Source organism: Salvelinus fontinalis, chromosome 39 (assembly GCF_029448725.1).
Source record: "Salvelinus fontinalis isolate EN_2023a chromosome 39, ASM2944872v1, whole genome shotgun sequence".
Taxonomy (NCBI): domain Eukaryota; kingdom Metazoa; phylum Chordata; class Actinopteri; order Salmoniformes; family Salmonidae; genus Salvelinus; species Salvelinus fontinalis.
The window spans coordinates 3,416,895-3,443,066 of record NC_074703.1 but is presented as its reverse complement, the minus strand read 5'-3'; the positions used below and the strand labels follow the sequence as shown (position 1 = coordinate 3,443,066).

Here is a 26,172-nt window from a genome sequence, read left to right as displayed (position 1 = left end):
TTAGTTGGTATACAGCTGGGTATGAAACAATCTACAGTACAATACTGTATATTTAGTTGGTATATATCTGGGTATGAATCAATCTACAGTACAATAATGTATATTTAGTTGGTATACATCTGGGTATGAATCAATCTACAGTACAATAATGTATATTTAGTTGGTATACAACTGGGTATGAATCAATCAATCGTGTCAAATCAATCAATGTGATTGACATATTTGCCTGTGTGTGAAGTTAACTCAACATTGTAATAATTGATCAATACATTAACTAATCGATCAATGTGATTGACAGGTGACGTTCCCGGGCCACCAGGTGTTGACGGAGACGATGGCGGTCCCGTACGGTCCCGACTCATTCTCGGCCCTCGTCCACAACTTCCAGCTGCAGAGGTCCGCATCCACCACCCCTGGCCCCAGCCACCCCACCCAGTCCTGCACCCCACCCCAGGTCTGGAGGCCCCTGGGTGGCCACTCTCACAGCCTGGGCCCCTCGGGTGTCACCATCCTCCTGGGTCTCCAGGTTCTCTGGAATACCATGTTACTGTGACCGAGAGATGGGTCACGTCTCAAATGGAACCTTATTTCCTGTATAGTGTAGGGCTCTGGTCGAAAATAGTGCACTATATAGGGGATAGGATGCCATTTGGGACGTATCCATGGAGACGGACAGACAGACTGACTGAGATGGGATCTCCCAGTCCAGAGACTTGGGACATATCCATGGAGACGGACAGACAGACTGACTGAGATGGGATCTCCCAGTCCAGAGACATTGTCTTTTTTTCAGTATTTTTGTACAAACAAAAAAATCCTATATATATTTTCTTGTAACACTTTGCATTGCTCTACCTTGCACAAACACGTGAGCCATTTTGTGTTTTTTTTTTTATTGTATGTTTTGTATTGATGCTTTTAGTTTTTTTTTTATATTGTGCTGAAAGAAAGCAAAACTGCCAGCCAGCAATCTGTCATGCCAAGATAAGAAGAAGAGACAAAAGACAAGGGGGAAGGAAGGTTGTTGAGGACAAGGGGTAAGGAATGGAGGGAGGGGTGTTGAGAAGAACAAGGGGTAAGGGATGGAGGGAGGGGTGTTGAGAAGGACAAGGGGTAAGGGATGGAGGGAGGGGTGTTGAGAAGGACAAGGGGTAAGGGATGGAGGGAGGGGTGTTGAGAAGGACAAGGGGTAAGGAAGGGATAGAGGGAGGGGTGTTGAGAAGGACAAGGGGTAAGGGATGGAGGGAGGGGTGTTGAGAAGGACAAGGGGTAAGGGATGGAGGGAGGGGTGTTGAGAAGGACAAGGGGTAAGGAAGGGATAGAGGGAGGGGTGTTGAGAAGGACAAGGGGTAAGGGATAGAGGGAGGGGTGTTGAGAAGGACAAGGGGTAAGGGATGGAGGGAGGGGTGTTGAGAAGAACAAGGGGTAAGGAAGGGATAGAGGGAGGGGTGTTGAGAAGGACAAGGGGTAAGGGATGGAGGGAGGGGTGTTGAGAAGGACAAGGGGTAAGGGATAGAGGGAGGGGTGTTGAGAAGGACAAGGGGTAAGGAAGGGATAGAGGGAGGGGTGTTGAGAAAGACAAGGGGTAAGGGATAGAGGGAGGGGTGTTGAGAAGGACAAGGGGTAAGGAAGGGATGGATGGAGGGGTGTTGAGAAGGACAAGGGGTAAGGAAGGGATAGAGGGAGGGGTGTTGAGAAGGACAAGGGGTAAGGAAGGGATGGATGGAGGGGTGTTGAGAAGGACAAGGGGTAAGGAAGGGATGGATGGAGGGGTGTTGAGAAGGACAAGGGGTAAGGGATGGAGGGAGGGGTGTTGAGAAGGACAAGGGGTAAGGAAGGGATAGAGGGAGGGGTGTTGAGAAGGACAAGGGGTAAGGAAGGGATAGAGGGAGGGGTGTTGAGAAGGACAAGGGGTAAGGAAGGGATGGATGGAGGGGTGTTGAGAAGGACAAGGGGTAAGGGATAGAGGGAGGGGTGTTGAGAAAGACAAGGGGTAAGGGATAGAGGGAGGGGTGTTGAGAAGGACAAGGGGTAAGGAAGGGATAGAGGGAGGGGTGTTGAGAAGGACAAGGGGTAAGGAAGGGATAGAGGGAGGGGTGTTGAGAAGGACAAGGGGTAAGGGATAGAGGGAGGGGTGTTGAGAAGGACAAGGGGTAAGGGATGGAGGGAGGGGTGTTGAGAAGGACAAGGGGTAAGGGATAGAGGGAGGGGTGTTGAGAAGGACAAGGGGTAAGGAAGGTATGGATGGAGGGGTGTTGAGAAGAACAAGGGGTAAGGGATAGAGGGAGGGGTGTTGAGAAGAACAAGGGGTAAGGAAGGGATAGAGGGAGGGGTGTTGAGAAGGTCTAGAAGTGCCTCTAAGAACGCCTACCCGTCAACGTTAAACCTGGAATCACACCTCCACCTGCAAACGTGACAAGACTTGCTTTTAGACAGAGACTACCTGCCTGAGCTCACTGCACAGCACAGAGAACAGGGAACACACAGCAGATAACAAACACTATGTTCCTAGGTAACAAAAAGAACATCAATTAAAACACAGCCACGGCCATCCTCTTTCCAGACTGTATCACAATACCTGTACTAGTGGACTGTAGACTGTATCACAATACCTGTACTAGTGGACTGTAGACTGTATCACAATACCTGTACTAGTGGACTGTATCACAATACCTGTACTAGTGGACTGTAGACTGTATTACAATACCTGTACTAGTGGACTGTAGACTGTATCACAATACCTGTACTAGTGGACTGTAGACTGTATCACAATACGGGTACTAGTGGACTGTATCACAATACCTGTACTAGTGGACTGTAGACTGTATCACAATACCTGTACTAGTGGACTGTAGACTGTATCACAATACGGGTACTAGTGGACTGTATCACAATACCTGTACTAGTGGACTGTATCACAATACCTGTACTAGTGGACTATCACAATACCCGTACTAGTGGACTGTAGACTGTATCACAATACGGGTACTAGTGGACTGTATCACAATACCTGTACTAGTGGACTGTATCACAATACCTGTACTAGTGGACTATCACAATACCCGTACTAGTGGACTGTGGACTGTATCACAATACGGGTACTAGTGGACTGTAGACTGTATTACAATACCTGTACTAGTGGACTGTAGACTGTATCACAATACCTGTACTAGTGGACTGTAGACTGTATCACAATACCTATACTAGTGGACTGTAGACTGTATCACAATACCTGTACTAGTGGACTGTAGACTGTATCACAATACATGTACTAGTGGACTGTATCACAATACCTGTACTAGTGGACTGTAGACTGTATCACAATACCTGTACTAGTGGACTGTATCACAATACCTGTACTAGTGGACTGTAGACTGTATTACAATACCTGTACTAGTGGACTGTAGACTGTATCACAATACCTATACTAGTGGACTGTAGACTGTATCACAATACATGTACTAGTGGACTGTAGACTGTATCACAATACCTGTACTAGTGGACTGTAGACTGTATCACAATACCTGTACTAGTGGACTGTATCACAATACCTGTACTAGTGGACTGTAGACTGTATTACAATACCTGTACTGGTGGACTGTAGACTGTATTACAATACCTGTACTAGTGGACTGTATCACAATACCTGTACTAGTGGACTGTATCACAATACCTGTACTAGTGGACTGTATCACAATACCTGTACTAGTGGACTGTATCACAATACCCGTACTAGTGGACTGTAGACTGTATCACAATACCTGTACTGGTGGACTGTATCACAATACCCGTACTAGTGGACTGTAGACTGTATCACAATACCTGTACTGGTGGACTGTATCACAATACCTGTACTGGTGGACTGTATCACAATACCTGTACTAGTGGACTGTAGACTGTATCACAATACCTGTACTAGTGGACTGTAGACTGTATCACAATACATGTACTAGTGGACTGTATCACAATACCTGTACTAGTGGACTATCACAATACCCGTACTAGTGGACTGTAGACTGTATCACAATACCTGTACTGGTGGACTATATCACAATACCTGTACTAGTGGACTGTAGACTGTATCACAATACCTGTACTAGTGGACTGTATCACAATACCTGTACTAGTGGACTGTAGACTGTATCACAATACCTGTACTAGTGAACTGTATCACAATACCTGTACTAGTGGACTGTAGACTGTATCACAATACCTGTACTAGTGGACTGTAGACTGTATCACAATACCTGTACTAGTGGACTATCACAATACCTGTACTGGTGGACTGTAGACTGTATCACAATACCTGTACTAGTGGACTGTAGACTGTATCACAATACCTGTACTGGTGGACTGTATCACAATACCTGTACTAGTGGACTGTATCACAATACCTGTACTGGTGGACTGTAGACTGTATCATAATACCTGTACTAGTGGACTGTAGACTGCATCACAATACCTGTACTGGTGGACTGTATCACAATACCTGTACTAGTGGACTGTAGACTGTATCACAATACCTGTACTAGTGGACTGTATCACAATACCTGTACTAGTGGACTGTAGACTGTATCACAATACCTGTACTGGTAGACTGTATCACAATACCTGTACTAGTGGACTATCACAATACCTGTACTGGTGGACTGTAGACTGTATCACAATACCTGTACTGGTGGACTGTATCACAATACCTGTACTGGTGGACTGTATCACAATACCTGTACTAGTGGACTGTAGACTGTATCACAATACCTGTACTGGTGGACTGTATCACAATACCTGTACTGGTGGACTGTATCACAATACCTGTACTAGTGGACTGTAGACTGTATCACAATACCTGTACTAGTGGACTGTAGACTGTATCACAATACCTGTACTAGTGGACTGTATCACAATACCTGTACTAGTGGACTGTAGACTGTATCACTATACTATAAAAACAGAACCTTCCTGAAGCATTATGATGAATGGTAGACCCATAAATGGCACCCTATTTCCTACCTAGTGCACTACCTTTGACCAAAGCCCTATAGACCCTGGTTAAAAGTAGTGCACTATATAGGGAATAGATTGGGTGCCATTTGGGACAGAGACGATATTGTCCATAGATGCCTCTCATGTTGTTCTACCTCATTTAACAACTGACCTTTGACCTTTCAGCTGACAATGATTGTTGTGCCTTGATGATTAAATCTATCTCAATTTATGTTTTAGGATCAGTCATTTTTTCCACATCTGTGTTTCCATTGTTCATGTGTGGGCTATGTCTTAAGGTGTTATGTCAAAGTTAACCAATATAATGTAGCGATTAAGGTGTTGGCTTGACATTAGCTGTAGAGGTATTGTACACCTTCAATATATGTAGCTTAAATCATGACACTACACATTAACCTTGCTTGAGAGGTGATGATGGGTAGTGGATGGAGGAAGATTGCTTTTTACCAGCAGATGGAATCCTGTCTCCACTATGACTAAAGATCTGCAAGTCAGGCATAGGTCTACTGTAGTCAGTCACCTGGGCACCCAGCCAGACCCACACCACCATAACCCAGACCTGTAATTTTATTTATTCATTTATTCAGGGAAAACCAATGAGACCAGGGTCACATCCCCCAGGGTGCCCTGGTTTACAGTACTACAACAATCAAAAACGATGTGAAACCAAACAGCAATCAATACAATGTCAAATAAAATGTAAATACAGCACAACGTTCCATTCCTCATCTACTAGGTCCCCAACACCCTAAACTGCACCAGAACATCCACTTGTTATGAGTTCTGCAAATTGTTCCAGCAGTGAGGCGCATTAAAACTAAAAGCGGATTCTCCTAATTCGGTGGCGACCCAAGGAACCTCAAAGAGTTAACAAACCTTGTGTAATAGAGCTTTGTAAACAATGAAGGGAATAAGGAAGTGATCTACAGGACTTTAATGAGGACCAGACAACCTTTAATACAGGATGTAGTGATGAGTAGGAAGTGATCTAGGGGACTTTAATGAGGACCGGACAACCTTTTAATACAGGATGTAGCGATGAATAGGAAGTGATCTACGGGACTTATGTAGTGATGAGTATTAAAACTGTCACCTGTGATAAAAACCAATGGCACTCTGGTAGACTGCATCCAAAGGTTTAAGAGTAGTGGCTGCTGCATTCTGGTAAATGGTGTCACCGTAGTCAACAACTGTAACAGTCTTGTTATCTATTGTCTAGTCTCAACATGTATTAACAAGAACATGAGTATTCATATGATTCTTAGAAATTCTTTACATTGTTACATTAGCTGAAATGCTCAGTGGTAGTTGGGTATATACACTTTACAGTTAGAAATATGTTGAAACTGTATCCATCCTTAATTATTAAATATTTCATAGTGCACCATGGCTTTTTCTGCCCCCAGGTTAAACACCTGTTAGGTTTATGCTATACTATGGTGTTGAGTCACTGGACTTTGACCAGATATTATTGCATTCAAAAGATCAACTGTAACCTAGAACGTAGATACTGAGCACTCGTCATCAGGAAGTAAATATCTCAATGTCTTGACATGTTCTGGTTGTGAATTCAGGCTACAAGGTAAGACTTCTGCCAGGGCTTATTGTAAAGTGTGTAGGGAAATTAAATGTATGGTGATATTTTAGTAAAGTGAATGACAGGAACAGTCTATTTCACCTGAGACAGGCACTGTTCAGTCATACAAAATGGCAGTAATCGCTCACGGGCAAGTCAAATTCAAAGACATATTGTTAATATATTTCTACATCATGGTTATTATACAATTTGTTCATCTTTATATATTGTAGTTTTTTTTTAAATGACAATAAGCTCCTGCTTCGTGTTATTTGGTATGAAACCCATTGCCCATACTTTTCTTAACATTGCTATTATGATTAGGCTGATGCTACATCATTTGAGTCCCCTGGAATTCCTTAATAGCATACCTGCTGACCAAAGCAACACAATAGAAGGAGATGAATGATTTAAAGACACCGTGATGAGTTATTCGTAGCCCCACTAAGGCCAGAGGGCTATCCTACGAAGCACTAGATCTCCTCAGGATTGTCTGAAGCCAATCAGCTATACATTAATTCCAGCTCAGTTTGGTTAACTCATCCGTACAACAAACGGTAGATATTGCTCGTCCGCCTGCGGCTAACTAACTCTAGCAGACTTGTAACTACGCCTAACGAAAAGGCGGCTACAACTTCCACTCGGTTGAACTCGTTGCATTCCACCCAGAGGAAGTCCGTCTTGTGTAGTGTATATCCACTAGGGGGATATTTCTGCAACATCTTGCTAAATTAGTTGTGGCCAAAGGATTTTCTACAATTTCAACATGCGCAAAGCTAACAGCACAGTCACATTGGCTAGGTAGCAACATGACATCGTTAACATTCTGACGGCAGTGGAAACGCAATTCGAGCTAGAATACCAAAACCAGCCCGGGTTGACTTCAGAGTGCCAGGCTGTAGATATTGCTGTTTCTTCCCCCCTTGTCGGATTCGAACAGAGGTACGTTACAACAGGTCTTGCTCTTGGTTAACTGACTTGCCTAGTTTAAATACAGGTAAACAAATTATATTGAGAAAAGACCATACCACACGCCTTAAACCGGATATAGAATTCCCAGATTTTGCCCAACCCAGAAACGAAGTTAGAAGTTCAGCACAATAAAGTGAGGCTATATATAAATGACTCTCGTTAAAAAATAAATATATATTTAAACTAAACAATAAGGATTTATATCAGCCTAATCGATGTGTAGATTACATCACGGACGCCAGTGTTTGAACTTGAAATACGTCTGCATGGGATTTATAAAAAAATGCGACTGCACATCCAATGACAATGCCGGCGATAGGTATAAAATGTGGAGATGCTTGTTGATTTGACAGCTACAAAGCAGTTACACTTCTGACACCACCTAAAGAAAAGCGAGGTTACCGCGGATCCAATTCAATCCTGGCAGGAATGGAGAAGAGGTGAAAAATAGCAGTCATGACTACATGTACCTGTGATTTGCATTAAATCACCAGACTATTTGGATTTGTCTGTTTAGTAAATGTTTGATTTCTAAGAGAATGCTATGAATAATAGAGAACAATTCTCATTCAATACTGAGCTGTCACTGTGTTAACCACTATGCTGGATCTCTGTTTAGGGGTCAGTGCTCTAAAATGAGTCTCTCAGGGGAACTTGACACGGAAGCTAACAGGTAAGGTGAACATTTTACTTCCATATCTAAACACAAAGTAAATGAGACCTCATGTTTGACACTGTATGACTACAAACATCCCTGGGCTTTCTCAACAATCACAATTAATCAAACTATTATTATCGTACCACTGATTAAGGGTAAGAAGTCAAGACTCTTGTAGTATTTTACAGTGTTTTACATACTACTGCTGCTACTACCGAAATCACTGGTACCACTACTACTACCGCTACTACTACTACTACTACTACTACTACTACTACTACCACTTGTACAACAACTACTACCGCTACTACTACTACTGCTACTACTACTACAACCAATTGTACTACTACTACAACCACTTGTACTACTACTACAACCACTTGTACTACTACTACAACAACCACTTGTACTACTACTACAACAACCACTTGTACTACTACTACTACAACCACTTGTACTACTACTACTACAACCACTTGTACTACTACTACTACAACCACTTGTACTACTACTACTACAACCACTTGTACTACTACTACTACAACCACTTGTACTACTACTACTACAACCACTTGTACTACTACTACTACTACAACCACTTGTACTACTACTACTACTACAACCACTTGTACTACTACTACTACTACAACCACTTGTACTACTACTACTACTACAACCACTTGTACTACTACTACTACAACCACTTGTACTACTACTACTACAACCACTTGTACTACTACTACTACAACCACTTGTACTACTACTACTACAACCACTTGTACTACTACTACTACAACCACTTGTACTACTACTACTACAACCACTTGTACTACTACTACTACAACCTCTACTACTACAACCACTACTACTACAACCACTACTACTACAACCACTTGTACTACTACTACAACCACCACTACTACAACCACGTGTACTACTACTACAACCACTACTACAACCACTACTACAACTACTTGTACTACTACTACAACTACTTGTACTACTACTACTACTACTACTACTACTACAACCACTACTACTACAACCACTACTACTACAACCACTTGTACTACTACTACAACCACTTGTACTACTACTACTACTACTACTACTACTACTACTACTACTACAACCACTACTACTACAACCACTTGTACTACTACTACAACCACTTGTACTACTACTACTACTACAACCACTACTACTACAACCACTTGTACTACAACTACTACTACCACCACTACCCCTACTACCATAAGAGTGACTGGTCTATGGGAGAAGGAATCTATTTCAGAAAAAGCGATTGTACCACTGATCCAGGATAAGAACTGACAAGTGTGTGTGTGTGTGTGTGTGTAGTGGATGGTCTACTCTGTCAGAGGATCAGTCCAGGTGTGCAGTGTGTGAGCAGGTGCTGACAGATCCAGTCTCTATCACCTGTGGACACAGGTTCTGCAGACAGTGCATCACCAGATACTGGGTGCAGCCTGCTCCTTCAGGACACTATGGCTGTCCTCGGTGTAGAAAGAGGTTCAGGACACGTCCAGTTCTACTGCAACTGGCTGAACACAACGATGACGCGAGAGGCTCTGAAAACAGTAAGACCTTTTGCTCATTCTCATTTAAGCTCATGTTTCATTGACCAAACCATGTACACTGACTGGACAAAATATTGGACTCTACAAGGTGTTGAAAGCGTTCCACAGGGATGCTGGTCCATGTTGACTCCAATGATTCCCCACAGTTGTGTCAAGTTGGCTGGATGTCCTTTGGGTGTTGGACCATTCTTGACACACACAGGAAACTGTTGAGCATGAAAAAACCCAACAGCGTTGCAGTTCTTGACACAAACCGGTGCGCCTGGAACCTACTACCATACCCCGTTCAAAGGCACTTAAATATTTTGTCTTACCCATTCACCCTCTGAATGGCACACATACACAAGTGGCTTTAGAGCGTTGGACTAGTAACCGAAAGGTTGCTAGATCGAATCCCCGAGCTGACAAGGTAAAAATCTGTCGTTCTGCCCCTGAACAAGGCAGTTAACCCACTGTTCCTAGGCCGTCATTGAAAATAAGAATTTGTTCTTAACTGACTTGCCTAGTTAAATAAAGGTAAAATAAAAATGTCTCGAAGGTTAAAGAATGATTTTTAAGCCGTCTCCTCCCCTTCATCTACACTGATTTTTAAAGTGGATTTAACAGGTGACATCAATAAGGGACCATAACTTTCACCTGGATTCACCTGGTCAGTCTATGTCATGGAAAGACCAGGTGTTCTTAATGTTTTGTCCACTCGGCCCTTTGTATTTTCAAATGTTAGAACTTCTAGTCTCCCAGCATGTGGCAAGACGAGATACACAGGAATTCAAGTGAATGTGGCAAGACGAGATACACAGGAATTCAAGTGAATGTGGCAAGACGAGATACACAGGAATTCAAGTGAATGTGGCAAGACGAGATACACAGGAATTCAAGTGAATGTGGCAAGGCGAGATACACAGGAATACAAGTGAATGTGGCAAGGCAAGATACACAGGAATACAAGTGAATGTGGCAAGGCGAGATACACATGAAAATTCTCAGCAAATTCTATTCTTCTCTTTCAGTGGATGTCAGCCTGCAAAGAGCTATAGTAAACCATAAAGCCGGTCTGAAAAGGAGGTATGAATGTGTGATAGAAGGCCTGGTAAAAGCAGGGAGTCAAGCCCCCCTCAACAGGATTTACACAGAGCTGTACATCACAGAAGGAGAGAGTGAAGGGGTTAACGATGAACATGAGATGTGGCAGCTAGAGACAGCATGCAGGACGACAACCTCACATGACACAGCAATCCACTGCAATGACATCTTTAAACCCTTACCTGGCCAAGAGAGAAGCATCAGAACTGTGCTGACCAAGGGCATCGCTGGCATCGGGAAAACAGTCTCTGTGCAGACGTTCATCCTAGACTGGGCTGAAGGGAAGGCAAACCAAGATGTAGATATCATATTTGTGCTTCCTTTCCGGGAGCTGAACTTGATCAGAGATCTCCAGTACAGTCTTCTGAGACTTCTCCATGACTTCCACCCAGGACTAGACATGGGCAATGCAGAGAAACTCACTGCCTGTAAAGCTATGTTCATTTTTGATGGTTTGGATGAAAGCAGAATTCCGTTGGATTTTCAGTGCAACAAAATGATGTCTGATGTCACACAGACATCGTCTATAGATGTTCTGCTGACAAACCTCATCAAGGGGAATCTGCTTCCCTCTGCTCTCCTCTGGATAACCTCCCGACCAGCAGCAAGCGATCAGATCCCCCCTGAGTGTGTCGACCAGGTGACAGAGGTACGAGGGTTCAACGACCCACAGAAGGAGGAGTACTTCAGGAAGAGATTCAGTGATGATGAGGACCTGGCCAACAGAATCATCTCCCACATAAAGACATCAAGGAGCCTCCACGTCATGTGTCACATGCCAGTTTTCTGTTGGATTTCTGCAATAGTCCTTGAACACATGTCGAGTACAGACGAGACACGAGAGATGCCCACGACCCTGACTGAGACGTTCACACACTTTGTGCTCATTCACACCAGCCTGAAGAACCAGAAGTATCATGGAAAAGACGAAATGGATCAACAGGAGCTCATGGACTCGGATAAGGAAGTTCTTCTGAAGCTGGGGAAGCTGGCATTTGAACATCTGGGAAAAGGAAATGTCATGTTCTATGAAGAAGACCTGAATGAGTGTGGCATTGATGTCAGGGAAGCCTCAGTGTACTCAGGCGTGTGCACACAAGTCTTTAAAGAAGAGTCTGTGTTATTCCAGAGAGTGGTGTACTGCTTTGTTCATCTGAGCGTTCAGGAGTTTCTCTCTGCTGTCTACGTGTACCATTGTTACACAACCAAGAACATGGATGACCTGAAGCCCTTCCTCCAGGCGACTAGAGCCACGTCTGAAGAGCTAACCTTAAACGAGCTGCTGAAGAGGACCGCGAATAAAGCCCTGGAGAGTAAGACTGGACATCTGGACCTTGTGGTCCGCTTCCTTCATGGCATGTCACTGGAGTCCAATCAGAAGCTCCTACGAGGTCTGGTGACACAGACAGGAAGCAGTCCAGAGAGCGTCAAGAAAACAATCCGATCCCTGAAGATGATGCAGAGTACCGACATGTCCCCCGAGAGGTGCATCAATCTCTTCCACTGTCTGATGGAGATGAAAACCCATTCAGTTCAGCAGGAAATCGACAAATACTTGAGGTCAGAGAAAAGATCCAAAAACCTGCCACTTACGTACTGTTCAGCGCTGGCCTACATGCTGCAGATATCAGAGGAGGTTCTGGAGGTGTTTGACCTGAAGAAATACAAGACCTCACAGGAGGGTCGTAGGAGACTGCTTCCAGCTGTGAGAGTCTGCAGAAAGGCTCTGTGAGTATTCCTGGAAAGATCACTCACACCAAACTATACTGGTAGGTAGAGCAGTATTCTCACTGGCTGACTAGATTTTCTTTTCAAATAATAAACAAAAGCATTTTTTTTTAAATAGAAATTGATCAGGAAATGTATTGAGTCGTGTATTCATGGTGTACACCTTTACTTATGACAGTTGATCGTGTAACTGTAGATACTCAAATATAGCTGGGTTCCTGTCCAGAAAGGAGACACGTCTGATAGAGGACAAATATAGCTGGGTCCCTGTCCAGAAAGGAGACACGTCTGATAGAGGACAAATATAGCCGGGTTCCTGTCCAGAAAGGAGACACGTCTGATACAGGACAAATATAGCTGGGTTCCTGTCCAGAAAGGAGACACGTCTGATACAGGACAAATATAGCTGGGTTCCTGTCCAGAAAGGAGACACGTCTGATACAGGACAAATATAGCTGGGTCCATGTCCAGAAAGGAGACACGTCTGATAGAGGACAAATATAGCTGGGTTCCTGTCCAGAAAGGAGACACGTTTTGATAGAGGACAAATATAGCTGGGTCCCTGTTCAGAAAGGAGACACGTCTGATAGAAGACAAATATAGCCGGGTTCATGTCCAGAAAGGAGACATGTCTGATAGAGGACAAATATAGCTGGGTCCATGTCCAGAAAGGAGACACGTCTGATAGAGGACAAATATAGCTGGCTCCATATCCAGAAAGGTATAGGCTATAATTGCGCAGGTGTCCACAATTAACTTAGTAACAGAGTTCCATATTACTAAACAGTAACTCCAAACAGGGTCACAAAACATCTCACATTAATTATTCTGTAAGTAATACAGCACATGCCTGACAGAGGACGTGCCTGACAGAGGACGCGCCTGATACAGCAGCCATAATATAATTAAGAACTGGTGCCAACTGTTTGACAACTGACAAACCTTAAAGGGCCAGCGCACAATTTTACTATAGTGCCATACTGGTATTATCAACTTCCCTATGACATCCAAAGGTAACACAGGTTTACACTAGCAGGGAAAGCTAAACTTACACTAACATTAATACAACCTCTCATGTATCTACTCTGTATTTACAGACTTGCTGGCTGTCAACTCATAGAAGCATCGTGTGAACTGTTGGTCTCAGATCTCAGCTCAAACCCCTCAAACCTGAGAGAGCTGGACATGAGTAACAATGACCTGAAGGATTCAGGAGTGAAGCTACTCTCTGCTGGACTGGGGAATCGCCACTGTAAACTGGAGACTCTGAAGTCAGTACCCCACGTCTTGTTCAATAAGTGATCCACAGTTTGAAAATACTGTTTTTATAAGATTTAGAATGGTATCAAAATCACTTGTCCATTTTTATCAGTGATGAGAGGATATGGGTGTCTCATGTTAGAATGGGGGGGGGGGGGGGTCTAAAATGGGTCTCTAATGGGTGTACTGTACATGATTGGACATTTTTGTTCAAATACAAGGTAGAGGAATAAATGGCCAATTTTGATTGATTTTCATATGGAATGACCCTGCAGGCTATTTTGATTGATTTCATATGGAATGACCCTGCAGGCTATGTTGATTGATTTCATATGGAATGACCCTGCATGCTATGTTGATTGATTTCATATGACCCTGCAGGCTATGTTGATTGATTTCATATGACCCTGCATGCTATGTTGATTGATTTCATATGACCCTGCAGGCTATGTTGATTGATTTCATATGGAATGACCCTGCAGGCTATGTTGATTGATTTCATATGGAATGACCCTGCAGGCTATGTTGATTGATTTCATATGACCCTGCAGGCTATGTTGATTGATTTCATATGACCCTGCATGCTATGTTGATTGATTTCATATGACCCTGCAGGCTATGTTGATTGATTTCATATGGAATGACCCTGCAGGCTATGTTGATTGATTTTCATATGGAATGACCCTGCAGGCTATCAGGCTGTGGAGTTACAGAAGAAGGCTATGCTGCCCTGGTCTCAGCTCTGAGGTCAAACCCCAACCACCTGAGAGAGCTGGACCTGAGTGACAATCACCTAGGAGACTCAATAGTGCAACATGTCTCTCCTGGATTAGAAGATTCAATCTGGAGGCTGGAGATCCTAAGGTCAGTAATACGGTTGGCTTGTTTGCAAGTTGAATGACTTTGTTTTGAGTAATCCAACAGGTTTGATCTTCAGAGTTTGTAATTTACCATCAACTGCTGTGAAACTCAGAGGAGACCTCATGTATTGACTCTGTATCTGCAGACTCCCTGGCTGTAAACTCACAGAAGCATCTTGTGAAGTGTTGGCCTCAGCTCTCAGTTCCTCCTCACACCTGAGAGAGCTGGATCTGAGTAACAATGACCTGCTGGATTCAGGAGTGAAGCTGCTCTTTGCTGGACTGGGGAATTCACAGTGTCAACTGGAGATTCTGAGGTCAGTTTTCCTGTATTTGGTGATAACAGTTCACCAGATCTGTTTGTTATTAACAAACTCAGCATTATAGTCAATATATCTGACACCTCACTGTCTCTTATGGAGATGGTCCTTTTTAAACTTTGACCAAATATTGTAGTTGTTGTTCAATCTAGTTTGTCAATACGTGAGTCCAATAACTATGAATAGTTTTAACTTTATAAAGGCATGTTGATTTGTTGACTTGACGTGTCTTCACATTACCAGCAACATACGAGGCAGCAGCTAAGTGAGGATCCTTAGAAATAAAATGCTTAAAAAAAGTTCCCACAGGGCCTCATTAGCATATGACAGGGTAGGACCGAACCTTTTCTGTACATGACCCCAAATGGACACTAGAAAATGCAGTGTACCTCACTTGAAAACAATGATATTGCCTAGGTAACACTGCATTCATATTGCCTAGGTAACGCTGCATTCGTATTGCCGAGGTAACGCTGCATTCGTATTGCCGAGGTAACGCTGCATTCGTATTGCCGAGGTAACGCTGCATTCGTATTGCCGAGGTAACGCTGCATTCGTATTGCCGAGGTAACGCTGCATTCGTATTGCCGAGGTAACGCTGCATTCGTATTGCCGAGGTAACGCTGCATTCGTATTGCCGAGGTAACGCTGCATTCGTATTGCCGAGGTAACGCTGCATTCGTATTGCCGAGGTAACGCTGCATTCGTATTGCCGAGGTAACGCTGCATTCGTATTGCCGAGGTAACGCTGCATTCGTATTGCCGAGGTAACGCTGCATTCGTATTGCCGAGGTAACGCTGCATTCGTATTGCCGAGGTAACGCTGCATTCGTATTGCCGAGGTAACGCTGCATTCGTATTGCCGAGGTAACGCTGCATTCGTATTGCCGAGGTAACGCTGCATTCGTATTCACTCAAGTTGATGTCCCTCAAGCTATCCCAACACATACAGATGTCCTGTCTTAATTTGACCAGTTTCTCACAGCAGGGAAATAATCCTGCAGAAACAGGAAATGTGAATGATTATGTGGATTATAATTAATGGATGTTTTTGTAGGGCTTGATACTTTTTTCCCTTCGTTAGGGCAAATCAAGTCTGATGTTTTAAAGTGGAAGTTACAAACTTTAAAAGCCTTTTTAAAATTTGAATACACTACACGTTTCCATTTTCTGGCGTGCAGGAACATTCTCTGCGACAACGGAGTGATCAGGACATCTGTGATAATGATATGAAAGCCATTCTAATAGTGTAAAAGGTTTGTTTGCCGGTTGAATTACTTTGTTTTAAGTAATCCAACAGGTTTGATCTTCAGAGTTTGTAATTTACCATCAACTGCTGTGAAACTCAGAGGAGACCTCATGTATTGACTCTGTATCTGCAGACTCCCTGGCTGTAAACTCACAGAAGCATCTTGTGAAGTGTTGGCCTCAGCTCTCAGTTCCTCCTCACACCTGAGAGAGCTGGATCTGAGTAACAATGACCTGCTGGATTCAGGAGTGAAGCTGCTCTCTGCTGGACTGGGGAATTCACAGTGTAAACTGGAGATTCTGAGGTCAGTTTTCCTGTATTTGGTGATAACAGTTCACCAGATCTGTTTGTTAACAAACTCAGATATAAATCTGACTCTCTCTTGACTGACACTTATGGAGCTGTTACTTTTTAAACTTTATTTTTTATTTAATTTTACAAGCAATGCTGTGATAATTTCATATCAAATATTGTAATTGTTGTGCCGATCTAGTTTGTCTATATGTGAGTCCAATAACTAGGAATGGTGTAGCTTTACGAAGACATGATAATTTGTTAACTTGACGTGTCTTCACATTACGATCAACAAAGGAGAGCGATGCTTTCCTTGTGATCGCAACACATAACGATGACATGAAAGCGCTGTGATTGGCAGAGAGGTTTGGAACTCTCTTTTGTTATTGGATCTATTAACCAATTTACCCGCATGGTGATGTCACAATGGAGAGCCAAAACTCCCGCCCATGTGAACCTGCTGATCAGAAGGTTCAGGGTAGATTGTATTTTCAACCAACCAACTATCAGGAAATAACACGGATCACGGTTTTTCCCCACAGTTTTACACTCTTAGTTTCCCTCGGCTGTTGTTACGATGTAATATCAAACACCTCTGTTGAACAATATGATTTGAAACACAGGGGAAAAACAGAATTGTGACTGCGCTCGGTCTTTAAGTTTAGGTCCTGAAAGCCATCACATACTGTAATGATGACATGAAGGCATTGTGAAGCTAACAGGTTGAATTCTATACCCATCTGAAGAGAACAAACATTTTTAAACATTACACATTTAATCAGGGGACCCCATCCCCCGACCCCAATTTTGGGAACCACTGGCATATGGCCAAACTTCAAAACAGCATCTGATTGGCCATATGCCAGTGGTTCCCAATCAGATGCTGTATTACGGATATTATGCAAATAACACCACAGTAATGATATTATGAATGCATGTATAAATGGATACAGCTGCCAGTCTATTTTCACCACCATAGAATAGCTGTGTGATTTTGGAATCATGTTAAAACTCTCTGCAGGTTGGCATTCTGTGAAGTCACCGAGGAAGGCTGTGCTTCTCTGGCCTCAGCTCTGAAGTCAAACCCCTCACACCTGAGAGAGCTGGATCTGAGTTACAATCACCCAGGAGACTCAGGACTCAGACTGCTCTCTGCTGGACTGGAGGATCCACACTGCAGACTGGAGAAACTCAAGTATGTAGAGGGTTTATGTCAGTCCATGTTGAGTGACATACTGTAAGACATGTTTCTGACCTATCAGGTTAGTTATGCTAATTTATGTATACTGTAAGACATGTTTCTGACCTATCAGGTTAGTTATGATAATTACATGTACTGTAAGCCAAACATACTTACCACCACCTGGACGGTGTGATGTGGTGACCTTGTGTGTACATTGCCTGTCTGTTCTTACTCCCTACAGTGTGGAACATGGCGGACAGTACACAATAAAACACGAGCTTAGAAAATGTGAGTGTTGACTGCTATGAAAAATCCTGTTAATCTTATTTCAAGTTGACTCGAAGAAAGATCATTTTTCAGAACCTGAGTTGTGTGTGTGTGTGTGTGGTTACACTAACAGGACCTTGCTCTGTTGGGATTATTGATTGGTGTGTTATGATCATACAGTATAACATATGATCATTCAACAAATTTGACTGGACCTTTTCCCTTGGCTCTTTAATACCTAGAAACATTATCATTCTGATGGAGCTCTTTAATACCTAGAAACATTAACATTCTGATGGGGCTCCTTAATACCTAGAAACATTATCATTCTGATGGGGCTCTTTAATACCTAGAAACATTATCATTCTGATGGAGCTCTTTAATACCTAGAAACATTAACATTCTGATGGGGCTCCTTAATACCTAGAAACATTAACATTCTGATGGAGCTCTTTAATACCCAGAAACATTATCATTCTGATGGGGCTCTTTAATACCTAGAAACATTATCATTCTGATGGGGCTCTTTAATACCTAGAAACATTATCATTCTGATGGGGCTCTTTAATACCTAGAAACATTAACATTCTGATGGGGCTCTTTAATACCCAGAAACATTATCATTCTGATGGGGCTCTTTAATACCTAGAAACATTATCATTCTGATGGGGCTCTTTAATACCTAGAAACATTATCATTCTGATGGGGCTCTTTAATACCTAGAAACATTCTGATGGGGCTCTTTAATACCCAGAAACATTAACATTCTGATGGGGCTCTTTAATACCTAGAAACATTATCATTCTGATGGGGCTCTTTAATACCTAGAAACATTATCATTCTGATGGGGCTCTTTAATATCTAGAAACATTAACATTCTGATGGGGCTCTTTAATACCCAGAAACATTCTGATGGGGCTCTTTAATACCCAGAAACATTCTGATGGGGCTCTTTAATACCTAGAAACATTCTGATGGGGCTCTTTAATACCTAGAAACATTCTGATGGGGCTCTTTAATACCTAGAAACATTATCATTCTGATGGGGCTCTTTAATATCCAGAAACATTAGCATTCTGATGGGGCTCTTTAATACCTAGAAACATTAACATTCTGATGGGGCTTTTTAATACCTAGAAACATTCTGATGGGGCTTTTTAATACCTAGAAACATTCTGATGGGGCTCTTTAATACCTAGAAACATTCTGATGGGGCTCTTTAATACCTAGAAACATTAACATTCTGATGGGGCCCTTTAACTTCTACCGACTCAGAAACCCGGATCCGGGAGCACCCCCACCTCCCCCACCAGTAAAAAAGCTGAATAGCATAGCTAGCATAGCATCACAAGTAAATAGTCGCATCTAAATATCATTCAATCACAAGTCCAAGATACCAGATGAAAGATCCACTTCTTGTGAATCCAGCAATCATTTCTGATTTGTAAAATGTTTTACAGGGAAGACACAATATGTAAATCTATTAGCTAACCACGTTAGCAAAAGACACAATTTTTCTTTGTCCACCATTTTTTCTCACCACCAGTAGCTATCACCAATTCGGCCAAATAAAGATATTGATAGCCACTAACCAAGAAAAAAACCTCATCAGATGACAGTCTGATAACATATTTATTGTATAGGATAGTTTTTTTTAGAAAAATGTGCATATTTCAGGTAGAAATCATAGTTTACAATTGCACCCACCATCACAACTCGACTAGAATAAATACAGAGAGCAACGTGTATTACCTAATTACTAATCATAAAACATTTCTTAAAAATACACAGCGTACACTAATTGAAAGACACAGATCCTGTGAATCCAGACAATATTTCAGATTTTCTAAGTGTTTTACAGAGAAAACACAATAAATCGTTATATTAGCATACCACATGTGCAAACATTACCCCAGCATTGATTCACGGCAAAAAGAGCGATAGCATTATCACCACCAAAATGTATTAATTTTTTCACTAACCTTCTCAGAATTCTTCAGATGACACTCCTGTAACATCATATTACAACATACATATAGAGTTTGTTCGAAAATGAGCATATTTAGCCACCAAAATCGTGGTTATACAATGAGAAAAGTAGCCAAGCTGGTCAGAAAATGTCGGGCGCCATATTGGACAGTGATCTAGTTTAATGCATAAATACTCATAAACTTGACAAAAAAATACAGGGTGGACAGCGATTTAAAGACAATTTAGTTCTTAATGCAATCGCTGAATTACATTTTTTAAATTATCCTTACTGTTCAATACAGGTTGCGCCAAAGCGAAGCTACCCCAAAGAAAATGGCGGCATAAGCGTCTAACATTTTTCGACAGAACAACGATTTATCATCATAAATAGTTCTTACTATTAGCTGAACTGCCATCAGAATCTTGGGCAATGAATCCTTTCTCCGGTCTAATCGTCTTTTGGTCGAAAGATGTCCTCTTGTCCCGTCGAAATGGCCACTAACGTTCACCATGTACTAGAAAAGTGCCCAGCTCCTCGAGGTGCGTCACACAGAAATGCCATAAAATCGCCCTAAACGGATATAAATTGCTATAAAACGGTTTAAATTAACTACCTTATGATGTTTTTAACACCTATAACGAGTAAAAACATGACCGGAGATATATTACTGGCTAAACAACAGCTTGGAAGGAGGCCAGTCCGACGTCCATCGTGCGTCAGGCGCAGAGACGAAAAGAAATGTACTTCCGGTCATTGGTCTTTATAGAGGCCCTGATTGCGCAATCGACTCCATTCAAAATGTCACCACTTACTGACATGTAGAGGAAGACGTAGGCAGTGTTTGTTTCCCCATAGTATTCACAGGGACATTACAACTGACCTGGGAACAGGGGCCAAGATTTCTGAAATCTCACTCCCTGTCATGAAAAGTGTTGTAGAAGGAGTTCTGTTTCACTCAGAGACATAATTCCAACGGCTATAGAAACTAGAGTGTTTTCTATCCAATAATAATAATAATAATAATATGCATATTGTACGAGCAAGAATTGAGTACTAGGCAGTTTAATCTGGAGACCAATTTATGCTAAGTCGAAACAGCACCCCCTATATTCGCAATTAATACCTAGAAACATTAACATTCTGATGGGGCTCTTTTAATACCTAGAAACATTCTGATGGGGCTCTTTAATACCTAGAAACATTCTGATGGGGCTCTTTAATACCTAGAAACATTATCATTCTGATGGGGCTCTTTAATACCTAGAAACATTCTGATGGGGCTCTTTAATATCTAGAAACATTATCATTCTGATGGGGCTCTTTAATACCTAGAAACATGAGCATTCTGATGGGGCTCTTTAATACCTAGAAACATTATCATTCTGATGGGGCTCTTTAATACCCAGAAACATTATCATTCTGATGGGGCTCCTTAATACCTAGAAACATTATCATTCTGATGGGGCTCTTTAATACCTAGAAACATTTACAGTCCGATGGGGCTTTTTAATACCTAGAAACATTCTGATGGGGCTTTTAATACCTAGAAACATTCTGATGGGGCTTTTTAATACCCAGAAACATTCTGATGGGGCTCTTTAATACCTAGAAACATTCTGATGGGGCTTTTAATACCTAGAAACATTCTGATGGGGCTCTTTAATATCTAGAAACATTATCATTCTGATGGGGCTCTTTAATACCTAGAAACATTATCATTCTGATGGGGCTCTTTAATACCTAGAAACATTATCATTCTGATGGGGCTCTTTAATACCTAGAAACATTATCATTCTGATGGGGCTCTTTAATACCTAGAAACATTAACATTCTGATGGGGCTCTTTAATACCTAGAAACATTCTGATGGGGCTCTTTAACTTCTACCGACTCAGAAACCCGGATCCGGGAGCACCCCCACCTCCCCCACCAGTAAAAAAGCTGAATAGCATAGCTAGCATAGCGTCACAAGTAAATAGTCGCATCTAAATATCATTCAATCACAAGTCCAAGATACCAGATGAAAGATCCACTTCTTGTGAATCCAGCAATAATTTCTGATTTGTAAAATGTTTTACAGGGAAGACACAATATGTAAATCTATTAGCTAACCACGTTAGCAAAAGACACCATTTTTCTTTGTCCACCATTTTTTCTCACCACCAGTAGCTATCACCAATTCGGCCAAATAAAGATATTGATAGCCACTAACCAAGAAAAAAAACTAATCAGATGACAGTCTGATATCATATTTATTGTATAGGATAGGTTTTTTTAGAAAAATGTGCATATTTCAGGTAGAAATCATAGTTTACAATTGCACCCACCATCACAACTCGACTAGAATAAATACAGAGAGCAACGTGTATTACCTAATTACTAATCATAAAACATTTCTTAAAAATATACAGCGTACACTAATTGAAAGACACAGATCCTGTGAATCCAGACAATATTTCAGATTTTCTAAGTGTCTTACAGAGAAAACACAATAAATCGTTATATTAGCATACCACATGTGCAAACATTACCCCAGCATTGATTCACGGCAAAAAGAGCGATAGCATTATCACCACCAAAATGTATTAATTTTTTCACTAACCTTCTCAGAATTCTTCAGATGACACTCCTGTAACATCATATTACAACACACATATAGAGTTTGTTCGAAAATGAGCATATTTAGCCACCAAAATCGTGGTTATACAATGAGAAAAGTAGCCAAGCTGGTCAGAAAATGTCGGGCGCCATATTGGACAGTGATCTAGTTTAATGCATAAATACTCATAAACTTGACAAAAAAATACAGGGTGTACAGCGATTGAAAGACAATTTAGTTCTTAATGCAATCGCTGAATTACATTTTTTAAATTATCCTTACTGTTCAATACAGGTTGCGCCAAAGCGAAGCTAACCCAAAGAAAATGGCGGCATAAGCGTCTAACATTTTTCGACAGAACAACGATTTATCATCATAAATAGTTCTTACTATTAGCTGAACTGCCATCAGAATCTTGGGCAATGAATCCTTTCTCCGGTCTAATCGTCTTTTGGTCGAAAGATGTCCTCTTGTCCCGTCGAAATGGCCACTAACGTTCACCATGTACTAGAAAAGTGCCCAGCTCCTCGAGGTGCGTCACACAGAAATGCCATAAAATCGCCCTAAACGGATATAAATTGCTATAAAACGGTTTAAATTAACTACCTTATGATGTTTTTAACACCTATAACGAGTAAAAACATGACCGGAGATATATTACTGGCTAAACAACAGCTTGGAAGGAGGCCAGTCCGACGTCCATCGTGCGTCAGGCGCAGAGACGAAACGAAATGTACTTCCGGTCATTGGTCTTTATAGAGGCCCTGATTGCGCAATCGACTCCATTCAAAGTGTCACCACTTACTGACATCTAGAGGAAGACGTAGGCAGTGTTTGTTTCCCCATAGTATTCACAGGGACATTACAACTGACCTGGGAACAGGGGCCAAGATTTCTGAAATCTCACTCCCTGTCATGAAAAGTGCTGTAGAAGGAGTTCTGTTTCACTCAGAGACATAATTCCAACGGCTATAGAAACTAGAGTGTTTTCTATCCAATAATAATAATAATAATATGCATATTGTACGAGCAAGAATTGAGTACTAGGCAGTTTAATCTGGAGACCAATTTATGCTAAGTCGAAACAGCACCCCCTATATTCGCAATTAATACCTAGAAACATTATCATTCTGATGGGGCTCTTTAATACCAAGAAACATTAACATTCTGATGGGGCTCTTTAATACCTAGAAACATTATCATTCTGATGGGGCTCTTTAATACCTAGAAACATTATCATTCTGATGGGGCTCTTTAATACCTAGAAACATTCTGATGGGGCTCTTTAATACCAAGAAACATTATCATTCTGATGGGGCTCTTTAATACCTAGAAACATTCTGATGGGGCTTTTTAATACCTAGAAACATTAACATTCTGATGGGGCTCTTTAATACCTAGAAACATTAACATTCTGATGGGGCTCTTTAATACCTAGAAACATTATCATTCTGATGGGGCTCTTTAATACCCAGAAACATTAACATTCTGATGGGGCTCTTTAATACCTAGAAACATTATCATTGTGATATCATGATGATTTGTAATAAATTGTGTACTGGTCTCCCCCATCAGATGGCTGTGTGCTCACACTGGACCCGAACACAGCACACCGAAACCTCTCTCTGTCTGAGGAGAACAGAAAGGTGACGTGGAGGACAGAGGAGCAGCCGTATCCTGATCACCCGGAGAGATTTCAGGATTTCGACCAGGTGCTGTGTAGAGAGGGTCTGTCTGGGCTCTGCTACTGGGAGGTAGAGTGGAGTGGGAGAGGGGCTCATATCGGCGTGACATATAGAGGAATCAATAGGTCAGGAAGGGGTGATGACAGTGGGCTTGGACCTTGTGACAAAGCTTGGTGTCTGGTCTGTTGTGATGACCGTTACTCTGCCTGGATCCATAATAAGCTCACTACCATACCTTCCCCCTCCTCCCCCCCGTCCAACAGAGTAGGACTGTATCTGGACTGGCCAGCCGGCACTATGTCTTTCTACAAGGTCTGTTCTGATACACTGACTCACCTGTACACATTCCACACCACATTTACCGAGCCCCTCTACCCAGGGCTTTTTGTTTGGTGTCACTCCTCAGTGTCCCTGTGTCAGGTGGTGGCCCCTGTGTCAAAAACACAACGTGATGTTTCACTCTAATCATGGTCCTGTTCAGTAGTAGGAGACGCCGTGTCGTGTACCACACCACCCGGACCTTATTGCTTAATTATAAAACGGCTCCCTGGGAAATCTGCAATTTGACGGGTTTAAATGGTATGTCAAGACATTGACCAATTCCCCTTTTCCCACACATCATTTAGATGTAGTATCATTTGTAATATAGATAGTAATATTGGCCATTCAATCTTGTCTTGACCATATTACCACAAACCCCCATGAGGTGCCTTTATTACTATTATAAAACGGGTTACTAATGTAATTAGAACAGTAAAAATACATGTTTTTGTCATACCCGTGGTCTGATATACCACGGCTGTCAGCCAATCAGCATTCAGGGCTCCCAACCACCCAGTTTATTACCTTTTTATGATAAAGATCTGCTTCCTTGTGAACTAACTTACACAGAATGGAAATGACATGTCACAGATTTGACCTGTGTGAAATGAAGACAATGGAATAAGAGTTTGAATTGTTTTAAATGGTATTTCAATAAATACAATAAAGTTTGGCCAAAGTTTCTTCCCTTTTATTCCTGTAATTACACATGAAAATTAAATGTAGAACTAATGTCACACGTTGACATTGACACACTAATATATCACATGTTGTTTATGGAATAACCTTTTACACAAAGGTATAATGTTACATCGTTTGAATCAGAGTAAATGACCACAGTAATGTCACCGGGTAGTTGTTGAAAGCTCTAAACTGGAGTTCCTGTCCAGACAGGATCCATTTTTATTTTATTTAAGCAAGTCAGTTAAGAACAAATTCTTATTTTCAATGATAGCCTAGGAACAGTAGGTTAACTGCCTTTTTCAGGGGAAGAATTCAATGACAGCCTAGGAACAGTAGGTTAACTGCCTTTTTCAGGGGAAGAATTCAATGACAGCCTAGGACCAGTAGGTTAACTGCCTTTTTCAGGGGAAGAATTCAATGACAGCCTAGGAACAGTAGGTTAACTGCCTTTTTCAGGGGAAGAATTCAATGACAGCCTAGGAACAGTAGGTTAACTGCCTTTTTCAGGGGAAGAATGACAGATTTGTACCTTGTCAGCTCGGGGATTCGAACTTGCAACCACTAGGCTACGCTGCCGCCCCATTTAGAGACGACGGAGCAGGATAGCCTGTAAACTCTAAACTAGAACGAAGAAAGTACTTCAGAACAATAATTTAACTGAACAAAGACCTGATGTGTCAAGATCTATTTGTGCTGCCTCATTCAATATCAATATCAATATTGGTAGACTGGACAGAAAGCAACATATCCTGTTTAGAAAGAAAGTTGACCAGTCTCTCCTCCTCGCTGTCCTCACCACAGACCCTACAGGAGGTAGTCTCTCCTCCTCCCTGTCCTCACCACAGACCCTACAGGAGGTA

The 26,172-nt window shown here is 41.9% G+C and overlaps 2 protein-coding genes across 3 annotated transcripts in view; both read left to right on the top strand.

The window, feature by feature from the left end:
- LOC129838341 (carboxypeptidase M-like) overlaps positions 1–1,061 on the top strand; it is a 49,815-nt gene extending 48,754 nt beyond the window's left edge. Inside the window, exon 7 of the mRNA XM_055905277.1 lies at positions 299–1,061. Coding sequence (XP_055761252.1) covers positions 299–553 — 255 coding nt within the window. The 3' untranslated portion in view covers positions 554–1,061. The remainder of the gene's footprint in view (positions 1–298) is intronic.
- Positions 1,062–7,560: 6,499 nt separating this feature from the next.
- On the top strand, positions 7,561–25,301 carry LOC129838649 (NLR family CARD domain-containing protein 3-like). 2 transcript variants are annotated; one of them, XM_055905767.1, is made up of 11 exons: positions 7,561–7,992; positions 8,172–8,225; positions 9,570–9,808; positions 10,819–12,619; positions 13,717–13,890; positions 14,570–14,743; positions 14,886–15,056; positions 16,442–16,612; positions 17,624–17,797; positions 18,027–18,073; positions 24,198–25,301. In XM_055905767.1, the coding sequence occupies exons 1-11, from the start codon at positions 7,982–7,984 to the stop codon at positions 24,770–24,772; spliced, it is 3,591 nt and encodes a 1,196-aa protein (XP_055761742.1). In that variant the 5' UTR covers positions 7,561–7,981; the 3' UTR covers positions 24,773–25,301. The 2 variants fall into 2 exon arrangements, with proteins under 2 accessions (XP_055761742.1, XP_055761743.1); XM_055905768.1 differs by lacking the exon at positions 16,442–16,612.
- Positions 25,302–26,172: the final 871 nt, after the last annotated feature.

Coding starts and splice junctions, on each gene's coding strand:
- LOC129838649 (XM_055905767.1), top strand. Junction 9,809..10,818: donor CGCGAGAGGCTCTGAAAACA/GTAAGACCTTTT, acceptor CTTCTCTTTCAG/TGGATGTCAGCCTGCAAAGA. Junction 17,798..18,026: donor TGCAGACTGGAGAAACTCAA/GTATGTAGAGGG, acceptor TACTCCCTACAG/TGTGGAACATGGCGGACAGT.